At 35.3% G+C, this 21,972-nt stretch overlaps 2 protein-coding genes across 11 annotated transcripts in view; one reads left to right on the plus strand and one right to left on the minus strand.

The window, feature by feature from the left end:
* Nucleotides 1-12,674, plus strand: part of METTL21A (methyltransferase like 21A) — a 53,259-nt gene extending 40,585 nt beyond the window's left edge. Inside the window, exons 4-5 of one of the 2 annotated variants that reach the window (XM_036022978.1) lie at nt 5,821-5,949; nt 11,527-12,674. In XM_036022978.1, the coding sequence (XP_035878871.1) occupies nt 5,821-5,949; nt 11,527-11,540 (143 nt within the window). In that variant the 3' untranslated portion in view covers nt 11,541-12,674. The remainder of the gene's footprint in view (nt 1-5,820; nt 5,950-11,526) is intronic. The other variant, XM_036022979.1, reaches the window with a different exon arrangement.
* The window catches only part of CREB1 (cAMP responsive element binding protein 1), a 58,329-nt gene that overhangs the window by 24,936 nt on the left and 11,421 nt on the right, over nt 1-21,972 (minus strand). For 4 of the 9 annotated variants that reach the window (XM_036022974.1, XM_036022971.1, XM_036022973.1 and 1 more), the window contains 3 exons: nt 14,289-14,410; nt 7,359-7,505; nt 6,568-6,609 (listed from right to left, as the gene is read on the minus strand). In XM_036022974.1, coding sequence (XP_035878867.1) covers nt 6,568-6,609; nt 7,359-7,505; nt 14,289-14,402 — 303 coding nt within the window. In that variant the 5' untranslated portion in view covers nt 14,403-14,410. Of the gene's footprint in view, nt 1-4,558; nt 4,668-6,567; nt 6,610-7,358; nt 7,506-14,288; nt 14,411-21,737; nt 21,789-21,972 lie in introns of those variants that run through there. The other 5 variants (XM_036022972.1, XM_036022970.1, XM_036022976.1 and 2 more) reach the window with 4 other exon arrangements.

The raw sequence follows: 21,972 nt of genomic DNA on the forward strand, positions 1-21,972 counted from the left end.
TACAAAAAGACATAGATAAACTTTATATATGCTTCAGATTTTTAAAAAAACACATTTTTATAAAAAACAATCACACCAATCACTTTCCTCTCCCATTTACTTATTTATAAAAAGTCAGAAGATCTAAAAAGTTTGTCAAAACCACACTTTTGTGATATCCAAATTGAGCTCAATCTATTCCAGGACTTCACGTAATCAATCATGAATATGCCAACATTGTCAGTTGTTTCCTTACAGCTGTTAGAACAAGACTACCAAATAAAATAAGGGTTCTGACATGAGGAAAGAATAAACAACGAAATATTAGGTCATAAGTCTATATGGTGACTATACAAGTATTTTCCTTTAACTACAGTGTAAATACTTGTGAATATATTTACAAATGTACAAATAAGATTGGTGATACCCTACCATGTTCCAGATGGTTGTTTCTAGCAAGTTAAGAAGAAGCTCTCTGCTACATACAGACATGTTTCAAAGTTTGCATTTTGTAATTCTTATTAAGCAAACACTCAAGTTAAAAAGAACTGTGCCTTTCTGGAGAGTATCTTTGGACTGAATGGTAATAAAAATTCAGTTGAATAAAGATTTTACATGGAGTAATAATAGCAACTACCATGTTTTACTATGTGCCAGGTACTCTGCTAAAGCACATATATATATTATATTACTTAATACTTACTAATACAGTAACAGGTGATGGATAAGTATGATTATTATATCCATTTTATACATAGAAGAACTACGGTACAAAGAAGTAACTCACCGGAGCCACAAAGCTAGGAAGTAGTGGAGTCGCTGTTAATACCTGGCATCTCAGTTTTAGACATCCTTATGGGCACCAAAATCCTACTGGTTCCAATCTCAAACCAGTTTTATCAGAAGCAGAAACTCACAGGTGCTTTTAGACCATTTTTAGACTAGAAGTGCATTCACCTAGGCAAGTCTATCTGTCAGATTTACACTGCCAAATTTCCCTAGTCTACTCAACAGGAGCCTCCTGCTTGTTCCTGAACTAGGTGCACACGAGGCTGTCAGAGTGAGAGTTAGATTTAACCAAGTCTACGTGGGTTAGCTCCAGGTCAAAATTTATGGCAACAGGATTAAGGAAAAACATTCAGAGGTACCTGAGAAATCCCAAAGGCACTATGTACATCGTCTGAGCCTAAGGGTTCTAGTGAGGAAGTAGTCATTGTAACAGAGCTTTGTGATATACACTCATCTTAAAACAAAATTGGGCAAATCTAGTAACACTTCACAAACTGTACTTACAATAAAGTAATCTGCTTCATCCAAACACATTATAGTCTTAAAGACATAAAAATTAACAGAAACATTTAAAGGAGTCCAGAAATGACAGATAAAAAGATGGGCAAGGCTGAATTTAGTCTGTGAGCCTCCACACAGTAATAATGCTAGTTACTACAGAAAGAGCACACAGAACAATTTCTCACTGATCTACAGCTGCTGTATCTGGCCCACTCAGTGTAGTCTGCATAGACTTTCTCAGAGGTAGAGCAGATAAGGAGCTTGAAAAAGCCTTAACAGAAGACCAGAATCTCAAGGAATAACAAGACTGAACAGTACTGTGTGTGGAAAGTATTTACCTTCATTGATACTTCTCAGGACCTTAGCTCCTCTATTGTTCTTTCTGCCTTGTTTAACGCTCATCCTTATAACCTTCTTGCAAGGATACATAGTTGAAAGTCATGAAAATAACTTCAAAACATGCTACACAAACCACCCATATGACAGTTTCAAAATGAAATAAATGAATGTTCCTTTTTAACAGATAGTCTGATTTTTTCCCAAAATCAGTAGATCTATTGCTCTTAGTAGGAACCATCCCCGCTTTCTCTGATCTAAAAGATTTTGTCAATTCAGACAACAGGAACTAACTTATCATGTAGTAATTACTTAGAATTATGAAGCCAATTCCTATGGATTATTTACCCAAAATAAAAAACCAACCAAACAGAAAAAAACAAACCAAAAGTACATAGTGGATCCACATTTCTGAGACTATTAAAAACCATGTCAAAAATCCTTTTTATAAATATCACAAATTATTAATTATAGTTTAGCCACTTCCTTAGGCCTCGCCTCAGTCACCTCACTTTTATGCCCTTCCTGAGCTCCATACATAAGTCTTTAACTCTGGCCACTTACAAGGTAAGACATTTTCAGAAAGCCAAACTAGCACTTATAAATGTAAAGTTTTAGATATGTATCTTTCAACTTTCTTTTACTGTGTTAAAACCCCATACCTCCTGTTTATATGGGGGAAAACTTCCTATTGTGATGTTTTTTTTTGAAATTTCAAAATAATCAGTGAAAATAAAAGTAATGGTAATAATAGATGTTTTCTCAGACTATACACATTCCCCTTGAAACTTAGGTACTTTTCCTGGGGAGAGTTCACGCTCATGGTTTTAGTACAGATTTCTACTCAATGGATCAAGAAGTTTAATAAAAGTATATAGCAATGATTTCCAAACTCTTTTGGTCTTCAGATCTCTCTTATGAATAACTTACATAAGCATGTATATTTATTTGTAAATTTAAGTGTTATTATATATTATAAAACAAAATCATTTTTAAAGAGATAGATCAAATATAAATAAAATATACCTGTAAATTTCTTAAAGCTAAATCATTAATATTTTTATGATAGTGAATGATGTGCTTTAATACGCTTCATCAAAAATAACTTAACAGGCCCTGGCTGGTATGGCTCAGTGGACTGAGCACCAGACTGCAAATCAAGGTTCACTGGTTCGATTCCCAATCAGGGCACATGCCTGGGTGGTGGGCCAGGTTCCCTAGTGAGGGGCACATGAGAGGCAACCACACATTGATGTTTCTCTTCTTCTTTCTCCCTCCCTCCCCCTGTCTAAAAATACATAAATAAAATCTTTTTAAAAAATCACTTAATAGTTTATAATAGTGACTCAGAATAATGATTCTAAGCTTGGGATTTTGAAATGTGATTTAAAACCTGCTATTATGGAAAAAAGAGAACTTGTGAGATGTAGGTAAGTACATTTTTGGCTAGACTTACTTAATAGAACAATCACTTTTCTTTTTATCTACCAGTTATAAAAACATTTGATGAGCTTTACCTAGTATAGTTTCATTTCCCTGGCTCTCAGTTAGTGTACACTAATAAAAAAGATTATGGTTTCATATTTCAGCAAATTAAGTTCAACACTACTGAAACTGTAGAAGACTTCTAAATAGTTTAGAAAATTCTACTTCTGGGGTTTGTAAAGTATATAGATTTGAGTTTTTAGGTGCCAAATTTACCTTGTTTGCAGTTTCGAGAAAAAAAAAAAAAAAAAAAAAAAAGGTAAGGATCCCCTAGCCAGGTGGCTTAGCTGATTGGAGTATCACCCCAGTCACCAAAAAGAAGCAGGTTCAATTCCTGGTCAGGGCATATACCTAAGGTTGTGGATTTGATCCCCTCTGTAAGGGCACGTATGAAAAGCAACCAATCAATGTTTTTTTCTTACATCCATGTTTCTTTCTCTCCCTTCCCGTCTCTCTCAAATCAACTCAAAAAAAAAAAAAAAAAAAAAAGGTATGGAAACATTTCCAAACTTTTCTTTCTTTAAGATTTTATTTATTTATTTTTAGAAAGAGACGGGAAGAAGAAAGAGGCGGAGAGAAACATTGATGTGAAAGATACATCAATCTCTTTGCCTCTCGTATAGGCCTTGACTGGGGACCGAACCTACAACCCATCCAACCTACTGAGCTGCCCAGTCAGGACCAACTTTTATTTTCAAAATGCTCTTTTCACAGCACAAGTTTCTTTCAAAAAGTAGTTACTCTCAGCCCTGGTCAGGTAGCTCAGGTGGTTCGAGTGTTGTTCCGATACACCAAGACTGCCGGTTCCATCCCTAGTCACGGCACATACAGGAATCAATTAAGGAATACATAAATAAGTGGAACAACAAATCGATACCTCTCTTTCTCTTTCTAAAATCAGTCAATTAAAAAATATATAATATATAAAACATTTACTCTCTCACTCATTAAAATGTCACTTTTCCTCCCAAAAAATAGTTGAAAGGAATTTTCTTTCCAAAAACTTATTAAGTAATATATCACTTGCAAGTCCTTACTTGCCATCATTAAAAATATCAAAACTTGAACACTTGTCTTATGTGAAAAACAAGCAAGTAATTCATCCTTTCATTTGATAAGTCTTAAATACATGATAACCACTGTACCTCTGTGTTTCACGGGAGATTTTTATTATTGTTCCCATCACATTACAAAGCAAAGACTCTATCAAAAATTCCATCTACGACCACTCTTCCCCTTGCTCACCCTAGTTGAGTCACATCTCACTATTCCTTGATATGTATGTGACGCATGTGCTCACTTCTGAGCCTGGGGACTTGCTTCTATGATTTGTATGGGTTAGCCTCACTTACTGCCTTCTGCTTACCATGTTCCCTGACCACCCAACATAAAACAGAACATCCTTCTCTCCAGATCATTCTCCATCACTTTCCCCTGCTTTAATCATCTTCCCAGCACTTATCCTCACCTGACACATTTTATTTTTTCATTGTTTCTCTTCGCTCAAATGTGATCTTCATGAGAATAGGGAAGTATTATTTGTTCACTGCTGTCTTTCAAAGCACCTAGAACAGTGACTGGCACATAGCATGTGATCAATAAAAATTTGTTGAAGGAATGAATGTAGTAATTTAAGGTAACATAATCCATATATCCTCTGACACATTTAAACTGCACTGTATTAAAAATGCACCCAAAACCAACAAATGAAAAGCGAGGATGCCACTGTTAACTTCTATGCATTTATGACACTCCCATAATCTGTGAGATTGGACTCATACATAAGGATTAGGTTAGGGCACCAATGTAAGCCATAAATATGAATGCAGCTTAGTTTCTAATATTCTGATTAAAAAATATAAACAGAAATCCTAATATCTTATTTTCGCACCTGTGAAATGTACCTTATACATTTTGGAAATGCTATTGTAGAATAATAATATTCTTCCATCTAGAAGTTTCAGGAACCATTCTTCTCCTTGTCTGATCACCTCTTTGCTGTACATTACTTCCTAGTTATGTTAACACTGGTCACTGTTATGATTATTATCAATCACTGATATGGCCATTAAAATTTAACAGATTCTTTATGGTTTAGGCCCTTTAAAGAAAAAACACTGTATGTCTCTATTTGTAGAATTCAGGCTTTCAATTATAGACATAGCTCACCTTAACAGGAAAATGTGTTTTTGAAAAGATGAACACATTTCTATAGTTAATGGCGACATAACCCTCAGGTCCAAATTATAATTATTATTGCCACAAAGGTTAAAATTAAGAATACAAAAACATCACATATTCTAACTAAAAACTGTAATCTTAACGAATTTGTGGGTATAACTTTTTTGTGTTCTTTATAGAAAGACCTCCTACTATAAGTGAAAAAGAAAAAGTAAAGATTAATGTGAGGTTTGAAATCTAGTCTCCTAAGTTTTTTTCCACTATTTAAAGAGGAAGATACGAGCAGGGAATTAGTAATGGCCTAGGATGGAGAATGTAAGGTGGCATTCAATGAAGTAAAAACTGAGGCAAAGGATAAAAGGCTATAATACAGCCACTGTGATTCCACAGAAATGTCAAATTCTTAGGTCTTTACATGGCCAGCACTGACTCCTATTTGGTAACAAATTCCATTCCTGGTACCTTTAAGTATGGAAATTCATACAAATTAGTATCTCACACGAAAATATTCTTTTTTCCCCCAAAACACATGTCTTTTTCCCTCACTAGGTGTTCAAGTAAGCCAAAAGCACAAGGACAGAACGAAGCAGAGGGAGGTCACAGCAGCTCAGTATAATATGGCTGACAAACCCCAACATGTCCTTTCAACATTAGCGGAACGCTTCCAGGAAAAAGGAGGTACTTCTCCCCTCTACAAATATTAATCAGTCTGGCTACCATACCCAGGGAAGACACAACAGTTCACCCACAAAAAGACAGTAAGGATGGCAATGAGAAATCAAAGCTATATCATATAATCAATGGCTGAAGAAAAACAGGCAATTGTTTAGTCTGAACTTTTTTTTTTTTTAAATGGAAACGGAGTGGGAGATGAGGAATAGAAAGCAGTCCAACAAAAAGGGGGTTAAACTTGCTTAACTGGTTTCAGAGGAGAGACCTAGGACCACCAGGAAAATCTTATAAGGGCCTATCCTGGTTTATCACATGGAACAATATTTTAGCAATTACCCCTAATTATAAATCAGTTGCCTCAGGAGATAGTATGAACTTCCTTCCTCTGAAGGTGTCCAAGCAGTGCTGGGCTACCATCTGGAGGGCAGACGAAGAGACATGTAGGGAAATCAAGCAACAAACTAAGGGCTGGGCAAGCAACAAGTCTGGGCTACACCTAGAAGATCTTTAGGATTTTCATTCAAACCTGAATCCCATGTTTACAGAGAAGGACAAAGACAAAGAATAATTTCTCACCTTCCTTTCTACATATAGTTCTCTCCAAATCTAGGACCTAGGACTCACCTGAGTTCCGGAGAAAAGTCTTTTTAAGTCCTTACAGGAAGACTGTGAAGCAAAAAATATGAAATGGGAGGCTGGGGTTATGGCCTACTTGAATGAACGTTAAAAGTTTTTTTTCTTTAATAAGCTGACTGCAAAGATGTATACTGCTCTAGGTTTTTCCTACAATTAATTATAGTAAGTAGTCACCTTCAGAGGTCTACAAGCCTTTAATTCCTTTGGATCCAACCAAAGGAATAATCTCTCCACAGAATGAGATAATGTGTAGTATACTCCCTGATCCTTAAGGTGCATTTTCTGAATATATCATAATTTCAGTTATACACTGTAACTTAGAACCCTAAACACAGCTGGTATTACAAATGCTTTATGTAATCTCTAAATTGAAGTAATATCTTAGGTAAGGATATTGGTTACTTTCTGACATGGGTTTATTTTTTTCCAGTTGCATGTTTAGAAAATAATTAGAGGTATTATCTCAATTTTCCTTATTGAGGTAGATCAGCCTTACAGTTTCACCCAAAAATTTTTTCATTTTATCCCATGTACTTAATGATTTTCCCCAATTTTTTTCTTCTATAGCTTAAGAAAAAGTCTTTTTCTTACGTGTCTGTTCTTGAGTATATGTGTTCCAATACATGAGGTGACTTTATAGATGCAGCATATTCCTTTACCGTAAAATAAAATAAACTCTGAACTAGATTATGTCCCTATTTTCATAACTAATGAAAGGAGAGAGATATGACTATAAACCACAGTTACAAAAGTAGATGAAGAACTTTTTATACACATACCTGAACTGTCTGGACTTGTGGAGACTGAATAACTGATGGCTGGGCCGCCTGAATAACTCCATGGACTTGGACTGTCTGCCCATTGGGCAGCTGTACTAATGTTACGGTGGGAGCAGATGATGTTGCATGAGCTGCTGGCATAGATACCTATTGTGTTGAACATGGAAAAAAATTACCACCACAGATACCTTCTTGGGAGTACTCATGTTCAATATCAAGCAAGATTTTAGCAGCACAGAGATGACCTTTTTGCTTGGTAATTATTTCATTGGTGTAAAAGAAACTAATCATTAAATTTAACATTCTGAAAGAAAAAAAAAAAGACTACAAATCCCTCCCCCACCCCCACCTTTCAGCTCCTTCCAAATGAGAAAAACAAAATACTATTTTAATGTAATATCAATATATTGGGTTAGCCAAAAAGTCCATTACATTTTTTCTGTACAGTAGCTCTAGTGGTGCTTAGTTGTCTTTAACCTCATTTGAAACAGTTGTACAGGAACAAGTATAAAGGACACATGGACAAAAGCAGGGGTGGTGGAAACGGGAGGGAAGACGGGAGGGCTGGGGGGGGGGGGGGGCTGAGATGGGAGTAAAAGGCAGAAAACTGTACTTGAACAACAATTAAAATTATGTTAAAAAAAGAAACAGTTGTTAGATTGTATTGTGACAGCTGCCATATCAGTGTGCATTTAAAAAAAACTTACCAAATTGGTAAATTTTTGTGCAGCCATTTTAATACTGAAAATGGAAGAAATAGGCAACATTTACAGTGTATTATATTTTATTATTTCAAGAAAGGTAAAAATGCAACTGAAATGCAAAAAGATTTGTGCATTGTATAGAGAAGGTGCTGTGACTGATCAAACATGTTAAAAATGTCACAAAGTTTCTTGGTCCTACTGACAATTTGGCCAAATAATTCTTTGCTGTGGGGCTCTCTTATGCACTGGAAGGTGTTTAGCAGCATCCTTCGCCTCTACCCACTAGAAGCCAATAGCAGGAGATAGCCGGCATACTCAAAATATCCACATCAATGAAGTTATTGGTGAAAATGGAAAAAATGTGTCTTATTTTATGGAAAAAATTTAATGGACTTTTTGGCCAAACCAATATGTAAAAGACTTCCTTTGAACACTAAATACTACTTTATTTGTATGATGCTTTACATTTTCCCATCTACATTCATACCAAATTTCTCATTTTGCTCTTCAACGATATCAAAACCAGGTAATCAGGATTATTTCCATTTTAGAAATAGAAATATTAAGTGCTCAGAGATAAAGTAATTATTGATATGCTAGACTTTAAGAAACAAAGGCTTCTTAATATCATGTATTAGATAGCCCATGTTCTAAAATATAACTGCTGTCAATCTTGGGCAAACTTAGCTAGTATGTCTAGAACAAATACACATTTTATAATATAGTTTTATCTTAAAATAATTACAAGTATGCCTTTCACTAGTGAGAAAGTATTAACAGGAATTATAATCTGAAAATTTCTACCCTCCCCAAATAAATTGCTAAACTGGTAATAGTTGATATTTTAAAGATTTATTTTCCTTTAATAAAGCAGCAGAGTTTAGAAAATGTAAGAGAAACCAATTCTCCCTGATGCACAAAGGCGGCAATTTTAATGAGTAAATATCCAGGTACAAGGGGCCCTACATGTCTGTCAGATGGTACTTAACTGTTCCTATGCTCGTACATGTTTATGGGCAGGGATTTGTATTTGCCCATTTAGTAAAGATACTGGGGACTTATATGCCAGGAGCAATGTCAGACTTGAAACTACAAAAATGATAAAGACATAGATCCCTGCGCCCTTATGGAAATTATTGGGGTATGTGTGAAGAAATGGGGAAAACAACAAAAACATAATTCAGTTAAGTAATGAGGTCTGCAAAGATAAAATTGAACACACTGAGAGCTAAACCACCCCACCAAAGAGAGGAGGCTACCAGGAAAGAACATGAATTTGAAACAAACAAGTCAGACATGTTGTTATAAGCACAGAATTCCAGGCAGAGAGGCTAGCACTGGCAAAAGCGAAAAGAAAACAGTATGACCTGCCCATGGCAGAGAGGGATGACAAGCACTCGTAAGGGTTTTACTCCATGATGTAGGCAGTGGGGATAGATGACATAACAAAGGCAGGTAGGGGCTAGATGTGCTAGTCAGGAAAAATTTTATGTATGTCCTATTAAAGAACTTGTACTTCATCCTGAGGAGACTGGGAAACGCATTGAAGGGTTTTGAACTCCTGAAAATCAAGGTGAGGTTTATACTTTAAATAGATCTTTTCTGTGGCAGGGTGAAAACTATTTATGTCACAGAAAGAAAAAAGTGCAGGTAAAGAGAATAACTGAGAAAACCTATATAGTAGTTAAGGTGAGATGATGAAAGGCGGAAAGAGGGTACCAGATGTGGTAGAGATGAGAACGAGAGAAGCGATTTAATGAAAGTTCAGGAGGCAGACCAGTGAGGGCTTTATGAATGGTTGATTGAAGCAGGAGAAAGGAATCAATGATGATCCTAGTATTTCATGTTTGGGTAAGAATTGGTAGGCTGTATTATCAACTGAAGCAGAGAACACAAGAAGTAAGGAGAAACTTTTGGGTGATTGGGGTGGTGGTGGAAGACATCAGAATTGATTTGACATCTGAATTTGCAGATATTTAGCAGGCAGTTAAATACTTTGACTGTGAAGCTTAGGGGAAAGATCTCTATTAGGGTAGAGGTTAAGATCATAAGCTTTCCATCTTTGGACAGTTAATCACTATTTAATCACTTTCTCTCTGGCCACTATAAATCTTGTTTAGTTTCACTGGTTCTCGAAATGTGATCTGTGGACCACACCTCTGTTAGAGTTACACAGGGACCAGTTTAAACTCTGATGGGCCCAAAGACACTGTTCTCTACACTGAACCACCACCTTAAGTTATTCAGAGTATTTCATCTCAATTTCATGTAAAAGCAATTTAAAGCAACATTTAACATTTAAAGCAACATTAACATTAAGCTAACATTTAAAGCAATTATGTCCTTCCTGAGTATTCTCTAAGGTAAATATAACATGCTAACTCAATGAATAATCCCTTTTATCCTGATCAGTCTACATAATGACTCTTCTCGTAAGTTTATAAAATACAGATACACAAAAATAGATGAAAATCACTTATATTCCTACCACTCAGAGACAATCACTCTTAATATTTTTGCTGTAAATCTAGGTGTTTTTAAAGGTACATATATACATTCAAATTTTATAACACATTATCATAGAATCTATTTTATCTTTCAAATCCATTATAAACATCTTTCCATTCCATTAAGTCTTCTTTGTTTTAATGACTGCGTAAATTCTTTATGCGTAAATATTCTTACGCATATTTAGATTTTCAAATTTGCCTATTTCAAGTTACAACTATCATCCTTCTTTCCAATTATTTAGCCAAGTCCATAAAAATTTACATTCTCACAATCAAAACCAACATTTTTTTTCACTCAAAAAAATTTGTGTAAATTCCAAAAGTAAATTAAAACATCTCATCATTGTTTTAGATTTTCTTTCTTTATTAGGCTGAATTTTTTTCCTGTTTATTAAATCACAATGATCTTGGATTTGACCATTTTATTATCTTTTTCTAGTATTAAAAACTGACAATAGCCCTGACCAGTGTGGCTCGGTTGGTTGAGGGTCATCCAGCCAAGCGAAAGGTTGCCAATGCAATTCCCGGTGTGGGCACATTCTTAGGTTGCAGGCCTGGTCTGCAGCTGGGGTGCGTGCTGTAACCTATCAATGTTTTTCTTTTCTCCCTCTTTCTCCCTCCCTTCCCCCTTCTCTCTAAGAACAAATGAGTAAAATCTTAAAAAAGACTGACAAAAAAATAGCAGGCATCAAAATTATGAGGAAATTATGTCAAAATGTGTGATATGTGTTAAGAATGTGGATGAACAAGTGAAAAAACTCTGTAATTAGGGATAAAAACAAAAAAAATATACAAATAGAAATAAACTTTCATAAAACTCAAATATGCGATCCTGCCTAAGTCTTAAGTGCTAAAGGACTGCTTGATAAGAATGACATCCTTAACGTGTACATAATTTTGTTTCTTTCCTGAATCTCCAATTAAACTTCACGAAACTGATTTTGCTTTTTACAGGTATAACCATGTGAACACAGAAGAATGGGAAAGAGTAAGAATTTTGGAGGCTGGAAGGCAGATGAATGAATGGTATTAAACTTGGAAGACCTCAGAAAGACAATTCAAGCGGAGGAGACAGGGACAGACCGATTTACACCACAAAATCCTTAAGTGGCTCAGGATCTAAGACACCCTGGAAGGCGGGGTGAAAGGGAAAGCTGAAAATAAGGAAGCTGTTCAGAAGCATTTGGATCCCCTCCTCAATTCCCTGTGGGGAGGACAACTAACATGTGCCATGCTGGCAGAGAAGTGGAGATTTACTTTCTGGATAGAGGGTCTCCCTTGACTTGTACTAACACCAGGCATTGCTCAAGGTAGGACACTAAAGCTCAGTCTTCCTCTCACTCGGCTCCCAGGTCTTTACATATGAGCAGGGTAGTAGTAAGGCTTTCTCTGGAGAACAGGACCAACACCAAGGGCCAGAAGAAAAACTTAGAAGAATCTGCCACACTGAACCTAGGTGAAGCTCATAACTCATGTTGGACCCCAAACATATCCAGAGCTTTTTGGTCCCCTACTTTTAAACTTGAGCAGACAACCACTAATTATTGAGGAAAGCTTCTAATAAGAAAGATGGAGACCAGAACAAATGGAAAGGAGAAAAAAGCAATAGAGAAAAATCTTGTGGGAAGAAGAAAACATAAAAAAACAATACCCTAATTAATATTCTGACAGAAAACACTGCCTTTGTGAAATATAAACAGGATGAAATATAAACACAAGAGGACTATTCAGAGAGCAAAAAGAACTCTTAGAAACGTGACAGGATAAGTAAGTTTCAACAGATAGGTTGCAATGTGAATTTGAGGAAATCTCCCAGAAAACAGAACAAAAAGACAAAGAGATTAAAAAACAGGAGATGAGGAAATCACATAAACAGTCTTATAGGCATAACACCTGTATCACAAGGATCCTAGAGAAAAAAAGAGAAAAAAATCACTAAACAAATAAATTGTGCAGACGTGAAAACATGAGTTTCCACTACAAAAGGGCCCACTGAGTACACTGGACAATGGATAAAAATTATCCAAATCAAGGTCTTAATAACATGACAATGAGATAATGAAGCAGTATGGTCAGAGACAAGATTTTTATAAGATACCAGAGAAAATGCATTTAGTCTTTCAAACAGCAACACTGGAAGTTGATTAGATCGATGCATTCAAAATTTGAAAGGATGATTTCTTTACGAAGAATTCTTTACCTAAACTTGCTCAAGAAACCACTGGAGAACATGTTTTACTATCTAAAGAACACAAAACTCTCAAGAGAAAAGTCAGTAGGGAGGAAGGAATTTCCAGAATGACATTATATAGCAGACTTAGAGGACAACTGGACCAGAGAGAACAGTGTGACGAGAGAAAGATTCATTGAAGGCTGTCACCATCAAGATCACCATCGGTGTTATAATTTACCAGAGGTCTGAATGCTTGGGTGAGCCCAGATTCCTATCTGTGTATGCTTTCCTTGACCAAGTACTGATGAAGTCCTGGCTCTCCCACTTTGTTCCTGCACCTGCCTCATTTGAGTACATTTACTTCATCCCCAAGTGCCTTCTTTTTCTAAGGGCTGGAGGTGAGCCTTGGTGATCTTACGAGAAAACAGAGCTGCCCACTCCTTCTACTGGACTAATTACTGTTGGAGGTCCAGTTTTGGCCCACACTTTAGTTCAGTGGTAACCATCTGTGGTTGGCCCTCTATTTGCCAAGACCCTATGCTTGCTCAGCGACTCCCCTGGCCCCTGGGAGAGCTTTAAAACTCTTTGGAAAGCTGATGCTCGACATTCCGGAGCATCAGCTAGGATTATTTCCTCCTGGGAGCCTTCGCCTGAAAGAGGCAATATCATACTCTTACCTGGCAAGTTTGTTTGCTATTTGGTTTTTATATTAACCACCTTTCTCATATATCTTCAAATAGTTATTAATAAAATATAATACTTGAGACCTTGGCTGGTGTGGCTCAGTGTATTGAGCTCCAGACTGAAGCAAAGGGTCACTGGTTCGATTCCCAGTCAGGATACATGCCTGGGTTGCAGGCCAGGTCCCCAGGAGGGGGGTGCACAAGAGGCAACCACACATCAATGTTTCTCTTCCTCTCTCCCTCCCTTCCCTTCTAAAATAAATAAATTAATATATAAATAAATAAAATCTTAAAATAAGATACTTGAGGAAAAATATACATAAAAATAAGGATGAGAGAATATAACTTTAGATATAGAATGTTTCAAAGATAAAATGAAAGAATCATGAATTTCATTTAAAATTTACAGAAAACAAAAACTATCGTCCTTAAAACTTACTTGTGTGTCAATTTATTTACTTATCCTGTTGTTTTAGTTCAGGTACATGTAAACCTAGCCTTTCAGACTACCTGCATTTCCCTGTTCCAAAATAAATCTGTGTGATATGAAAAAAAATTATCAAGTTTTCTTCCCTTGTTTAAGAGATACAATCTACCCATCAATTAAAATGTCATTATTTCTGAATCATGTAGCTATAAAGTGTATCCGTATTTAACAATACATTTTTTAATATTACTGAATATTGTCATTTCTAAAATTAGGTTAATACTAAGTAAAATAGGAATTTTGATATTCTAAGAATGTCTCTCTCATGCTATGTGTATCTCTAAAAAATACCCCCCAAAACCTAAATTCTCTGATCTGAAACATATTCCTCTTGGAAGAGATGCAACTTGGCATCTCTCCATGTATTTTATACCTGGGCTAATGTGGCAATCTGTGGCTGGGCTTGAACTGTCATTTGCTGGTTTTCAGCTTCTGTTACAGCTGCATCTCCACTCTGCTGGTTCTCTGCTCCAGATTCCATGGTCATTTAGTCACCTACAATAATATGGAAGAGTGTTACAAGCACTACAGTGCTTTGTGCTTTTGTGATTTTAAAGGCAAATTTCAAGTTATAAATATGTACATGTGGTGGTTAGGTTAGCAAATGCACTAAGAAATCTAATTAAAATACAATGTAGCTTAATTATAATAAAACTTGTTCAAATTTGCTGAGCTGTAAGTTTTAGTCCCTTGAAAAAAGAAAAAGCTTTCTCTTGTCATTTCTTCCCAAGGAGATATTACTCTAGATGTAAGAAGGTATTCTTTTCTTCAATGAATCGTCCCTATAAACCAGGGGAGGACAAAGTTATAATTTTTTCAGACTACCAATTAGGTATGAAGCGAGGGTAGAGAGAAGTGAGCTGATGACATGGTCTGTGCATACTGGCTTCACGGTACATCCTATAAGGGTATTCCCTCCTATTATAGGGAAGAAGCAGAAAAATTATAAGCTACTTCCACAGGAAATTATTGGAGGTAGGACAAAATCCGCACAAGTTTCAAGAGCCCAGGTTGTGGGGTATCGATAGAAAGGTGGGGTAATTATCCACAAAGCCAAGTTAGAGGCTCCAGTCACTGAAAACGTAGGTGTTCTGATTCCTCTCCCTATTTATAATACTATGTTTATGCACACACACACGAAATAAAAAGTTTTAAATTTTAAATTACAAAATTGAGGGTAAGTTAATTAAGACCCTTTTGGCATATCTGGGACACAATGGAAGAAGAGTTGTCTTGGGCCACACATTAAATACACAAACACTAATGAAAACAAAAAACCCTCAAAATATTTTAAGTAAATTTACCATTTTGTGTTGAGCTCTTTGTGGCCCACAGGCCGTGGGTTGGACACCCCTGGCTTAGTATATTTGTTGGGTAATCAGGCACTGGGTGGCAGCAAAAGTAAATGGAAGGCAAGTCTTAGCAGCAGCTACACATGAAGGTTAGAGAAATTTCTGATGACTGGGGAAGCCGTCATGTGTAAATGAATGGGATTATTTCTTGTGTACTACTGTTATCACTCAGTGCCTAGCATATTACCTGTCAAAAATGAACTTATTAATAGTAAGGATTACCCATAGTGATTCCATAAATAACACAAAACCCCAAATGCTTTTCCAGAATTTATTACATTTATTTTATAACTGAAAATAATCAAAATTGTCATGGTTCCTTATGTGATTACTACATACCATCAGAATGTATCACATACTAGTACATTTTGCCATCATTTACAGGGTTCTATAAAAAAAAGTGTTTTACAAGTATCAGTTAAAAACAAAAATAAAAATATCTCCGGAAAGGAATATAAATAGTTTAGAAATACAGAATCCATGAAACAGATAACAAAGGAAAAGATCAACAACTTAACTACATATTACTTTAAACATTTATATGGCAAAAGCCACTAAGACAAGTGCACAGAGAGAAAGTATCTGCCACATACACAATTAACACAGTAACATCTAGAATACAGAGAAAGTACTAGTCAATAAGAAATCTTATTGAACTATTACTGATTAGTTCACAAAGATATATGTTCAAAGAAATTTTTTATAATAGCAAAAAACTAGAAACAAGTATTCATCATTAGGAGGACCATTAAAGAATTTACAGCAATAAAAAAGAAAGAAATCTATCTAGAGTGTAATAGCACATAAAGCTTTCCAAGACAAAGTGAAATGGTGAGTCACGGAACATACTATAAAACAGATCCCTCATTTATGTTAAAAACAAGTAAACCAAAATGTTGCAAAGCTATATGCATGGAAAAAGATGTGGGAAGTTACATACTAACTATAAGTGTTAGCTATAAATAGATTTGATAGATATGTATAGGATGATGGCTTTCACCTCGTTTTACATACTTTAGTATTATTTTTCCTTCCCATGAACGTCAGGATTACTTGTACAATGTAAAAAATATTAATACCAGAAGTCATGGATGACATTTTGCAACTATGAACCAAAAACTATATTTCAATCATGATTTTGAGATACCTGTTTACAGAAAAATTTGAAATCCCAGATACTTTTTACATGAAATTATTTTTGTTTAAACTTTGCCTAAATTGTTTACCTTACATTTCCAGAGAGTAACTATTTTTAAAAATTATCAAATAATTTTGATTATCATTTATGATGATTAAGTTTATACATACAATCTGTGCTCTTTTAAATGAAAAAATTTAAGAAAGACATCAAAAGTAATAGAAAGCAACAGTAACAACTAAAGTTTGTGTACCCTAAATGTTGTGCATACTTTTGGTCTGGAAGAAAATGGATGTGAAAATAAAAAACCTAACTTTAATAACAATAGGTAAATAAATCCATTTGAGAATACTGAGTCAAGCCAAGTAAGAGCAGGAATCCATTTACTTTTCTACTTCTCCCCAGTCATCGTTTTAATGAAAATGAAATTTATTACCACAGTATCTCCTTTGTAGACAGTATATGCAACCATTTAAACAATACTTTATTTATAGCCACATTTTTCTAACCTAAGCTGTCAGTGATTATAGTCTTACTCCATCATTTGCTTAAACAAAATCTAAGCATTGTATATATTTTTTATTTTCTCTGTAACATATCTGGGTTACTTAATTTTTTTGACATTTAAGACATAAGGTATCATTACAGCTTTTGTTTTAGAAAATATTTGACTGTATTTTAATAAAGGAACAAAGCCATTATCTAACGTAAGTTAATTATAGCTGCATTCAAGACAGAAGTGTGGCTTGCATCCTTCCCTCCCCAACTAGATAATATTCTTTCTTTTTAAAACAAATTGTGGCCCTGGCCGACGTGGCTCAGTGGGTTAGGGGCAGGCCTGTGAACTGAAAGGCCTGCAGTTTGATTCCCAGTCAGGGCACATGTCTGGGTTGCAGGCCAGGTCCCTGGTTGGGGGCATGTGTATCTTTCACACATTGATGTTTCTTTCCCTCTCTTTCTCCCTCCCCTGCCCTCTCTCTAAAAGTAAATAAAATCTTAAAAAAAAATAAAATAAAATAAAACAGAACCAAGTGTGATATTTACAAAAGATAGAACCCATGTAAACTGCCAGTGTTTTATATTATTTTATGCAGGCAGACTACCAATCTTTTTTCAGAGGAGGAATGGCCTTCTTAATTTTTATACTCTTAGCTTCAGTAGATATGTCACTGGGGCAACAGTACAAATATTGTCTTCCATCAGAAAATTCAGAACTTTCTCAAAGTGGAGGTGAGAATGAATCATTTTTCAAATAACAACCTGTATCTTCCCTGGCTAGTGTAGCTCAGTGGATTAAGCACTAGGCAGGCCAATAAACCGAGAGGTCACCAGTTTGATTACTAGTCAAGGGCACATGCCTGGGTTGTGGGCCAGGTCCCAGGTTGGGGGTATGCTTGTCAACCAATTGATTGTATGCTGATATATCTGTCACACATGTAAATTCCTCTCCCCGACCTCGGCCCCATCTCCCTCCTTTCCCCTCTTCTCTAAAAAATAAATAAAAACGCTTATTTTAAAAGTACTTTAAAAATAAAAAATAAAAAACCCCTGTATGAGAAACTCAGTCATCACCCAACTAAAACAGACATCATTGTTTGGTTTGCACCTAGAAGGTACTGAAGCAGCAATATCCCAACTACACCAAATTAGTATCTGAAGTAGATGCATTAATTTTGGACTTTGAAAACTTTTGTTCTTTTTGTTTATATCTTTAGGTGGAGAAGGAAGAGATGCTATAATATTATGTGTACAACCTTTACTTTCCTACTAACCCAGCAGCAGTCTAGCCAGCAGTGCAGTACACAGACACAGGATTAGTAATTACAGAGCCAAAATGTGTATTTCCCAAATTGTTTGAAGAATGGAGAGTCCTGCCTAATTCACTACACAAATCAATGCTTTTTGGGTGTAAAACATAAAAGGACTGAATGGGACTATAAAATAAGAAAAAGATCATACCTATATGAACTCAGACAAAATGCTGTATAAATGGGCCCAGACCATTAGAAACAGAACAGATCTTAGAAATCACTGAAAATCTAGTACTAGACTAGCTTGATGGTTTTGATTCTTATTCTTCCAGTAATTCTGAATATTAACATTTATTTGGATTCAATATTTAAGATTTGGGGATTTGCACGCTTTATCCTTAAAAATTAACATAATCCTTTGGAAATTATTAATTTATAACATAAAATACTGCCATACTTAAAACAAATGACAAATTTTAAACCAATTTAGAAAGATACATATCATTATGTATAATCATCTGAGTTCTCCCTCCTAATGTGAAAAATAAAAACCAAAGTGATCCTGTAGTATTATTCATCCAGTCTTGAAGGAACGATGAATGTATCTGTAAGTAGTTGAGAAAGGGAATTCTGGATCTGTCACTAAGTGGCTGTTGGACAAATTAAACTTTTTGTTTTAATTTCCTCACTTTTAGTAAGGGGGATGGATTAAAAGATCTGTTTCAAATGCTCTGATCCTAGGAATTGACACAAGATGTGTGTACACACACATAATTATACAGGTCACTTAATAAAATAAAATAATACATATAGTAAAGGAAGTATTTCCCATATATATCTGATAAAAGATAACTAAGACTAGGTCGTTGAGCCTCTTGAATGTGGACAAATACAGCAGTACTACCACTCACTTATATATATAAAATCTTGATAATGCAACATGACTGGAGACTGTTTTTTACTCATATTGTTCTTGTCATAACTATTATAGTTATTAAAAAATTTAGCCCTGGCTGGCATAGCTTAGTGGATTGAGCACAGGCTGCGAACCAAAGTGTCACAGGTTTGATTCCCAGTCAGGGTACATGCCTGGGTTGCAGGCCATGACCCCCAGCAACCGCACACTGATGTTTCTCTCTTTCTCTCTCTCTCTTTCTCCCCATCCCTCCCCCTCCCTCCCTCCCTCCATTCCCTCTCTAAAAATAAATAAAATCTTAAAAAGAGTGGCTGAGAACCTTTAAAAAAATTTAATAGTACCTTTTCTTAATTTTCAAAGATAAAGAAATTTTTTCTTTCATCTTAGAAATCTTCCAAGAACTTATCTGAGTGGGTCTATATCACTTTTGTACCCTTTACACAGTGAAGACAGTAGATACTTAAAAGTTTAAAATGTAGTTTAGATCAATATCCCAAATACTGAACGAGCACTTTCATGACATTTAAAAGAAGAGGATATGTTCTGCAAAAGGCAGAGTGAGGGAATTCCAAAAAGGCACTGGGGATGAATAGTACTGATAAATGAGGGGAAAAGGATAACTTTTCTGATAAAAGAGAGAAAAAAGGCTTACATTATGGCAGACCTTTAGAGAAATGACTGTCATTGGCTGGTGTCAGATTTTGTATAGAAGCAAAGAGAAAGGAATAATACAGAATGGTCACTCCAAAGCAATCAGCAATTAATAAGCAAAATAAGAACATAAGAATGATGTCTTTTAAGGTAAGTACTGGATTCAGAATTTTTATAGTGTAGTGGATTTACTTCTCCTCTATATAGCAATATATCCTGAGGGAATTCACTTGTGAATAACTCACTTCTTCTCTAAAACCAACAGTATCTTCAATTTGAACCACTTACATTATATTTCTATTACAGTACCATATCTGAATACTTATATATTAGGCACTGTTCAAATTACTGGGGATAAAGAAAAAAACAAAATAAAAATGTAAAAAACTGACTTGGCATACTTATATTCTAGTGTGTGGGAGCAGGGGAAGATAAGTCAGCCCTGGATGGTATGGCTCAGTGGACTGAGTGCTAGCCTGCAAACCAAAGGGTCAACAGTTCAATTCCTAGTCAGGGCACATGCCTGGGTTGTGGGCCAGGTCCCGGCTGGGGGCGCTCAAGAGGTAACCACACAAAGATGTTTCTCTTCCTCTCTTTCTTCCTCCCTCCCCCTCTCTCTAAAAAAAATAGAAATAAAATCTTTTTTAAAAAGTAAAATGTATAACAAATCAGATGGTGATAAGTGCTGTGGAAAAAATGAAGCTGGGAAGGATGTTTGAGGGATTTTTAATATTCTAACAGCTGACCAGTGAAACCATCATTAATTTAAAATAGCATTTAAATTCTATACACAATTATACACCAAGTCAGGGACAATTTTCTGGCAGACTATTTCTGTATCTTTCCACCTCTATCGAGTGAACTAAAGCTAATCAAACAAGAAAGCAAGCCCATCTCATCAGTTTTGCTAACGAGCATTAAACAAAAGGAAAGAATGCTACAGATCTTCACTTTGATCTTTTTCCTAACACATTTGAACCTTTAAAAAAGAAGTGCCCCAGTCCTTACAATCCTAAACATTCTAGTTTAGTTTATAAAAATAGATCCATCTCCCCAAGAACCTAGTCTACTTTTTAATTCGTTATATCTATGACCAAATTACAAATAACATATAAATGCATTCTGACTTTTAAAAATGCAAATGACATCAATTATAAATGAGGAAAAAACCTTCCTCTGCATCCCACAGCAAGCAGATTCCTCCTGCATGCTACTATCAATCCAACAGTCAACGGATTTAAGGAAATCACATGAGAAGTTTGAAGTCTCCAGGGTAACCATCGCAAAAGGCACATTACTTTAAAACTAAACACCTATTTTGTCATACTCAAATGTATTACCAAAGATATTTTGTAAAAGTATACCTAGAAACATCTGAGCAATACATAATACTTTCTCAGTTATTTGGTACTTATTATTTAGTTTTTAGGATATTATAACTGTTTGAAAGCCTTGCTAACACATTCTTAACACCTTCAACAACGTCTTGATTAATTTACTACAGAAAGTGATAAAATGTTCAGGTGCTACACAATAGACTTTAGCTTTTCAGAAATCGGTAGCTATGTTGGCACTGCCTCTTTCCCTTTACTTTTTTCCCCCGTACAGTTTTTTTTTCTTGGTTGTTAACCTTGAGTACTTGTCATTTATGTTTATCACATGTCCATTCTAGCAGAACTTAGATGTACACAACCAATAAGGGAAACTTAATAATGCTCCAGGTTTCTGATGCTAGTATTTTTTTGGTATTAAATACAACCTATGTTCCCTAAAATTGGATAAACTGCATATTCAAATGTTGTATATGTATGTATATGTATAAATTTACACACAATCCCCTCAATTCAACACACATACCAACTTCAACTATAAAAACTTTATTATATTATACTGATCACACCTTGACAAAATGAAGTTAATATACATTTTTGGGGAAACAGCAAAAAAAAAAAAAAGGCAATGTGATAATAAATTCTGACATAGTTTTCAAAAATAGTTTTCTATGTGCACTTACCAAGCTCTTTCTCCCTTAATTGGAGAACAAATCCATACCTCAGCCTGTAGTCTAGATATTAAGAGGAAGGCAAGAAAAGTTACATATGAAGTTAATTCTGTGATTTGAATTGATAAACTTTAACCATTTAGAAGACAAAAATCTGAAAATGTGCTTACATATATATTTTAAATTCTTTGTATTAACAGTAAACAACAGTATAACCGAACCACTACCAAAAAAAGGGGCAACATAC

This window comes from Phyllostomus discolor, chromosome 4, assembly GCF_004126475.2.
Source record: "Phyllostomus discolor isolate MPI-MPIP mPhyDis1 chromosome 4, mPhyDis1.pri.v3, whole genome shotgun sequence".
NCBI classification, from domain to species: Eukaryota; Metazoa; Chordata; class Mammalia; order Chiroptera; family Phyllostomidae; genus Phyllostomus; species Phyllostomus discolor.